General features: G+C 20.4%; 2 protein-coding genes across 2 annotated transcripts; one reads left to right on the top strand and one right to left on the bottom strand.

Annotated features, from left to right (window-relative positions):
* Nucleotides 1-1,001: 1,001 nt before the first annotated feature.
* Nucleotides 1,002-2,038, bottom strand: LOC128952407 (filamin-A-like). The gene is made up of 2 exons (XM_054297801.1): nt 1,864-2,038; nt 1,002-1,452 (listed from the first exon to the last, which is right to left on the bottom strand). Exons 1-2 carry the CDS (start codon nt 1,976-1,978, stop codon nt 1,004-1,006), a joined length of 564 nt encoding a protein of 187 aa, XP_054153776.1. The 5' UTR covers nt 1,979-2,038; the 3' UTR covers nt 1,002-1,003.
* Nucleotides 2,039-6,046: 4,008 nt separating this feature from the next.
* On the top strand, nt 6,047-7,969 carry LOC128951302 (uncharacterized). The gene is made up of 3 exons (XM_054296552.1): nt 6,047-6,056; nt 6,879-7,308; nt 7,679-7,969. The coding sequence occupies exons 1-3, from the start codon at nt 6,047-6,049 to the stop codon at nt 7,932-7,934; spliced, it is 696 nt and encodes a 231-aa protein (XP_054152527.1). The 3' UTR covers nt 7,935-7,969.
* Nucleotides 7,970-8,363: the final 394 nt, after the last annotated feature.

Below are 8,363 nucleotides of genomic sequence, written 5' to 3' on the forward strand. Positions count from 1 at the left end.
ATTAGCTATATATATATTATATTAATATATATTAATATTATCTAGCTATATATAAATATAAATATTCGCAATATAAACCAGGATAATAATATTAATTAAAAATTATTTATTAATTTCTAGTATTTATTGATAAGTTATAATTTTTTTGATGTAATAAATTTAATAAATAAACAATTCTTTAACAAGTAATAAATTATAAGTAACTTATTATTATTATATATTTTTACTTATTTGCAATTTACCAGATTTTTTTAATATAACAAACAGTAGATTATATAAAAATTACTAAAATAATCAAATTTTTATAAAAACTTTATAAATAATACTATTCAAATAATCAGTACAAAATACAAAGTTTTTGATAATTACTATTTAATTTAAACAAATAATTTTAACTTTCTTTTCTGTCACAAAATATAAATGATTTTTTATGTCATATCAAATATCATGGTTTTCATTAATTAATATTATGAAAAAGTTATATAAATTTTTTTGTTGAAAACTACTTTTTTAATAGCAAATTCTTTGAATATTATTACAAACTATTTTTTATTATATTTAATAATATATTATATCAAATACAGTATTATAAATAGATATTTTTAATTTTTATGAACATTTATTTTATAATTTATAAATAATTATAAATGAACACATTAAATAGAAATAAAATTATAATAGTATTTAATTTATTTCATAAAATAAATAAAAATAATAATTAAATTTTAATTATTAATGACATTAATATCATTGTTAATCTAATATAAATGTTAGCAATAAAGTGAATTGAAAAGCATTATAGAGTTAATTGAGTATATAATAAAATAAAATAAAACAATAAGTTTGTATTATTATAATATTATTAATTAACATAATATAATTGATAAATATATATATATATATATATATATATATATATATATATCAATATACCGTATATAATTTTTATTATAATATTTGTTAAATTTTTAAATTTATTAAATATATGTATTTTAAACGAGTATTAATTAATAGTTATGGAGTATGGGCTGCCGGGTAGGTCCAGATCTTGAAACTTCAGGTGCAACCTATAATCGCCGGCCACTGCTGTCTCAAATTGAACAGTAATTGAAAGGTCTTTATTGTTTATAAAATTAACTTTAGGCTGTGAGGGCCCCTCCATAGCAAAATTGATGCCTCCCGTTATGCCGGCATCCTTGCAGTCAACGTGAACTTCGTTAGTCTTGTTGACCGAACCGGTGGCCAGATTAGGACCGCTGACCTTAATCTTATCGACGTATTGTTTATGTGTTTTATGATCGCCAGTTATCCGACAACTAAAAGGACTGCCAATAATCTCTTTGTTTTCATATTTAACGTGAATCTTGTAGTCGCCGCCAGTTTTCGGTGTATAGGCCACGTCTACCGAACCGTCTTTATTGTTATGAAAGTTGATCTCCGGTTTCGATGGACCTAAAAAAAGTAATATAATTTAATTTTAAAAATTTTAATTCATAACTAAAAAATAAGTTATACTGTTTAACCTAACAAAATAATTATATTATTATAACAGTTTGCTTTTATAATAGCGAATTAAAATAATTTAATACAATTAATATTAATATAAGTTAAATTATTTTTTACATTTAAAACATTTAAATAATAGAATAAATAATAATGATTTAGTCAAAGTGTTAAGATTAATAAAAATATTATTATTATTAAATTATCATTTATTGTTAGTCTATTATATACATTATTATTTAATGATAAAATGTTTCTACATTATTATTAGTTAGAAAAAAGTAATATTGTTACTATTATTAAAATTAGACAATTTTTGTAAACTAATAAATTATGTAATTTAATAATAATTATAAATACCTTCAAAAGCGACAGTAAGTCCGGTAACACTTTTGCCACTCGTAAACACTGTAAACTTATTGGGAATACCGGCGATACCAGTGATGAGTCCACCGCCGTGTGCTTTCAAACTCATTATTTGTTGATTTTTTTTAATAAAACAAAATTTGTAAAATTAAAACAAATAAATTATTTTTTTTAAAAAACCCAATTAGGATCCGATTGTTAAAAATTGAATTTTTTAAAAATAATTACTATTAAATAAATTGTAATAAAATATAAAAAATAATTCAATGAATTAAAAATTTCTTAAATAACTGACAATAATTATATGCAATAATTATTTAATGAGAGATAAAATATATTTTTGTTCAGTGATTACTATTTTGGTGACAATTAAATGACATAAGAGTTGTTTTTTCAAAGAAAGAGTCTTTTTGATTACACGGGTCTGTAATTGAACACCTCTTTGGGTAGTCATGTATATATTTGTGCGGCACCGACACTCTCAGTCCTAACTAATATTATATGACATCCCTTATGGTTTCAATCCTCTAAAAAATATACTGAGTTTAACAACAAAAATATATATTTTTTGACAAAAATGATATATTCACAAAAATAGATTTTAACTGTATGTGAGTGTGTGTGTGTTTATGTGTATGTATTATTTAAGTGTGTGTGTGTGTGTGTTTGTGTTTGTGTGTGTATGTGTGCTATTTTTAGGTATATTAATGTAATCTAACAATTGAGATTTAAATACTGTACTTAAACACAGTGTATATATATAATTACATTATTACTTTATTCATATGCAATGCATATATTAAATCTAAATATATGATATAAGAAGTACTTTATTTATATTTATTAAATAATATTAAGTGATCCCATAATTAAATGCTTAAACATAATCTATAATATGATAATAATAACAATCGGATAATTTTAAATACACTCATATTCTATAATAATTATTGTGTGTATTATATAAATGTAAAATTATATTAATAGTGTAAAAAGGGTACTTCTAATTAGTTTTAATCTTAAATAACTCAATAATTTAATAAATTAGACAATATAAATTTTGATATTAATAATTTTATAATAATAATAATATAGATTAAAAATAGTCTTTATTAAACATTTGTTAAAATGTTAAACAAAATTTTTAAAACAAAATCTATTTATAATCTGATTTTAGTGCTGATGTGTAGAGAAAATATTGCTGTATTGACTGTCTATGAACTGTATGCTATGTGTGTTTGTATACTGTATGTGCACTTAATCCCTGTGCAAACCCGTACATCATACCTTGTATGGACTGCTTGACATACCGTACCCAAATTATTTGACATTTACACTGTGTAGGCGTTTTGCATGAATTACTGTTGTTGTTGTCAATTATTATTATTATTATTAGAGATTTTGTTATTTATTATTTTTGATGTTTTTATTTGTATTTTAAATAATATAATTTTACTATTTTTTTCCTGTTAGCTAAACAAATGGAAATTGTAATGTAAATTTTGGCACAGAAAAATTATTAAATTAAAAATAATTATTTTTTCATGCTATTCATTTTTATAATTGAATATACTTATAATAGTATAATTAGTTTTAAGATAAATACATTAAAAATTTTTAATAACGTTATTTAGATTAATTAAAGTACTTTATATTGAGAATACATAATCTATAAAGAAATTTTGTTGTTGTAAATCAATGAAATTAATATTACATTTGAAAATAACTAATAAGTTAACGATTTTTATAATTAATAGTTTATTGTTATATCATATTAATCAAAAATAAAGTTTTGGATTTTATATTTAAATTTTATTAAATAATTATAATTCTTAAATTTAATTAAGCTTAAATTGATAAATGTACAAAAATAAATTAATTTTGTACATTAATTTACATATTTGCTAATAAATAATAATAAAATTACTCTAAAAAATCATTAATAATATTTAATTAAATATATCAAAAAATATTATATGTGTAGTATTTTCTGTCCATGAAAATCAAGATAATTAATTATTGAATTAATAGTTTGATGGATCTCAATGTATAATTTACATAGACCTTGATTTAATAACTTTGATAATTATCATTGATTTAATTAATAATACAGAATTGTTTAATCAATCATATTTGCAATTCATTGCTATGCTATTGTTTTATTTTATTTGTCACACTGTTATTACAATAAAATTAATTATTTATTTAAAAATATACAGCACACAATCATATTAATTTAGTTAATTTATAATAATTTTTTATCTATATTATTTATGATATGTATTAGTATTAAAGTTTTAGTAGTACATAATATGAATAACTAATTAATCATGCTGGAATTGAATTATTATTATTAATTTAATAATTTTGACTGGTAATTTATGCAATATATATATATATATTTACAGTCAAAAATTATATTTACCTACTGCTATATTGTAAATTATCAAAAATATCAAGGTCTCTGAATAATATTTGAAACACATTTTTATTAAGCAAAAAATTTAGATATTTATAATAAAAATCATATAAATGTATACAATTTAGATAAAATTTAATTTACTAACTTTTTATGTTTATTAATTTGCAAGCTAATAAAAAACTAAAAGTTAGTATAATATTTGTGTTTCATGTATCATTAATATAACTTAATTTTAACGTTTAAATTATTTTAATATATTATTTAAATTTTAGTCATATTTTATAAATATCAAATAAATGTTTTTATAAATGAGTTTTGATATTAAATATAAATTTTATAAATAATGTTTATTATTAAATTGTAAAATTGAAAACATTATTTATAACTATAAATGTATTTTAGTAAATATTTACAAATTATTTATATAATAAATTTATATTTTAGTAAACAAATGTAAGATATTTTTAGTAAAACTTAACATGTTTTTATTTATTTAAATCAAAATTATTTTATTGTCATATTTTACCTTGTTTTTAAAAAATAGTGTTAAAACAGTAATAAATATATACTTTATTATAATCTTTATATTATAGTAATGCTGATGTTATTAACCATAGTTCAACTAACTATAATTAATCATAATAAAACAACAATTAAATTACAAGTCAATAACAATAAGGTTATTTCACTGATAAATTGTTAACATTTCATTTAAAAAATTGACCTTGGTCAATGTTATAGCTTTATATTTGGTTAGTAACTATTTGTAATATATTACTATAACAAATATTTTTCTAAATTAAAAACAAATTTAATAAATTAGTTTCTACATTTATTTTTCTACTTTAATTATGTTTTAAATATTGATTAATACAAATAAGATAAATGCTTGTTTAATGCATTTTATACAAATTATCATAAATCTAGATTGTGTAAAATGTTAATTAAATAAGTTTAAATTAAAACGTATTTATTTATAATTGATTTTTTAAAGTTTAAGGACAGGTATACGTGTTTGCCTTAATGTTGTATTTAATTATTATTATTTTAACTTATATATAATATTAAATATAAAGTATTAATAAATACTATTATTACTTTTACTATATAAACTTATTACTTAATTACAGTATTTATTGAAATAATATTTTTATCATTTATACACTACTGTGCTTTATATTGTTTATTAATTACATTTCTAAATATTATTAAGTATTTCTATAAAAACAATATTATTGCACTATACAATATTACTTGATATAATTTTTTAAAAATATTATTAAAAGTTAAATAAATAATTATTTTTTTAAAATATCAAAAATAATATTTGCTAAATTAAAAATAGACCAAAAAATATATTTTTTTTATTGGAATAAATTATTATTAAAATTATTATTGTGAAACATTATTAATAATATATATAATTATTTAAAAACATATTAGTATAAAACAAACATATAATAAAAAAATAATTGATATATTAAACTACATATTGTATAGTTAATATGTTTTATAAACAGTTTAACAAACTATTTGAATGTCAAGTAAATCAACAAAAAAAAATTATCAAAATTCTAAATAATTTAAATTGTACTTTTTTAAAACATATAAATTTATATTCATACATATCTAACAAAGTATATACAGTATATTTTGTAGTTAATTAAAATATTTTGTACAAAAAATCGCACCCAGCAATGTCATTACTAAACAGGTGCTGTGCGGTTAGTTTAGAGGACTGGGAGAGGACACACAATGTCTAAGAGTTTTTTATATAAAAAAAATCTTTTTCTTAAAAAAATTAATATGTAATCAATGGTCTACGTGTTTGGTTAAAAGCTGTCAGTCATACAGTAATACTACTACTACTACCTGTGCTACTTGATGGTGGGGTTTAATCATATGTGTAGTTGTTGTGGTGATTACGTGACCATCAATTCAAATGATTTTTGAGTTGCAGTACTTTTTTTTAAAAAAAATTGCACAATTTTCTAAATATTTAATTTAATGTAATAAAAAATCTTTAAAAAGTTTTTTTTTATTATTATGATTTAATTAAGCCGACAGTGAAAAACTTGTAGATCAAGTCTCATTGATTGACTACCTGTGCTCTTGTGTAACACCACAACAACAACAACAACATTATAAACTCATAGTATGTTTATTAAGTGAAAGTACATATTCTGGAAACAGTTTATACATAAATCCATGAGCTATAAAAAGCAGCGATTCTTGACAACAAAATTATATTAAATACTAAATAAGATTTGATATCATATATACAAAAAGTATATAAAATATTACAAATCAAAGCTACTTATTATAAACTAAAATATTGTTTTCAATTGATTTTATTTATATTGTTAAGTGAGTTAAAAAGTTTAAAATTATTTTTTTCACAAAAAAATTTGTAATATTATTGTTATTAATATACAAATAATTTTAACAAAAAATAATAATGAAATATTCTTGTATTATATTATTATTTTTACTTACAATTGGTATGTTTTATTTATTTATTATTATTAATATCTTATAATAAAACAAATATTAATGATTTTTTATTGAATTAAAATTAATTTAATAGTTTATACGGCACTGGCAGCCAAAAAGAGTTCATCGTCGGTAAAATGTGATGACGAAAGCCGTAAGAAAGCAGATATTTGTGCCGACAAACTGTGGTTTGTTGGACGCAATTCACGAAAATATCCCGAATCGAGACCACAGATGCAAAAACATTGCAAACAGACATTGAATTTGATTAAATGCGCCAAAGATTATACCGATAAGTGCGCTAAAGGAGTACAAAAACAGTTGGCAAATGTCATGCTTTTTACGGTTAAGTCTAATCAGAAGACCTACTGTTCCAAAGCAGTCAAACGCGAGGAAGTCATACAGTTTGCTGCCTGTGGTAACTCTATTAGAGATCAGTCAACCACCTGTATGGACAACTTTATGACCAGTTTGGGAAAGGCTAATGTTATGGATCAAAAATTTAAAATACCCCAAGCGTGTTGGTAAGTTATTATATTCATTTAATAATTACCTAAAAGTTAATAATATAATTTAAGTAATCAACTTATAATATAGTTTTTTTGATCATATATTTAATTTAATAAATTTTTAGTTATCATAATATTTAGTTATTGATAATTAGATATATATATATATATATATTAATTTATAGCAACAATTATTTGTATTTATTTTAAAGCTTAATTAATTAATTTTTTACTAATATTTTACTTTTTACTGTTTAATTACTCAAATTAATATGTAATTAGAAATTATTGTATAAATTTATTTACTGTAGATACAGTATATATTAAATCTATTGATAATAATTAATTGTATAAAATGTTAAATGTCATGTTATTTGCCTACCAGTGCTTTCCACACAATGAAATCATGTATAATAAAAGCCGCCCAGAAAAAGGGTTCGCCCTCTTGCGAGGACAAGTCGATGGAGGCATACGACCGGTATATCAATGCAATGGCGGGAAACACATTGAACCTGATGTGCACTGACTATGAAGAGGACTCCGATAAATGTACAAAATTGCCGCCACTGCCTGCCGGTGCCAAGTTTGAAAAGGCACCTACCATTATGGTTGGATTTGGAGACTTATTACTTAATGTTTAAATTTGGTTAACAGAAAGTATTAATTAATTAATTATATTTTGTTATAAAATTGTCAATTATATGTTTAGTACAGTAAAAGTAGGCTCTGTTATTGAACTTATATTTTTTTCGGACAATTATGATATTTAAAATGTTTAATTAATGTGATTTATAATTGTATAATATATATATATAGTTAATTAGTTGTATTAGTAGTAATTAGTAGTAGTTGTAGTATTAGTAGTAGTAGTAGTAGTAGTATTAGTAGTAGTAGTAGTATTAGTATTAGTAGTAGTAATGGTAGTAATATAAACTTTATTTTTTAATACAATAATATCATTTAGTTTTCATTAGAAATTTTTAAAACATTTTCATTAAATATAATTTATTTCATTAAACTTTTATATTTTTAATGATTTGTATTATTAGATATAATTTCTATTACTATAT

This window comes from Oppia nitens, unplaced genomic scaffold (genome assembly GCF_028296485.1).
Source record: "Oppia nitens isolate AA-2021 unplaced genomic scaffold, nextdenovo-longstitch-racon4-pilon3 scaffold1_pilon_pilon_pilon, whole genome shotgun sequence".
Lineage (NCBI taxonomy): Eukaryota > Metazoa > Arthropoda > Arachnida > Sarcoptiformes > Oppiidae > Oppia > Oppia nitens.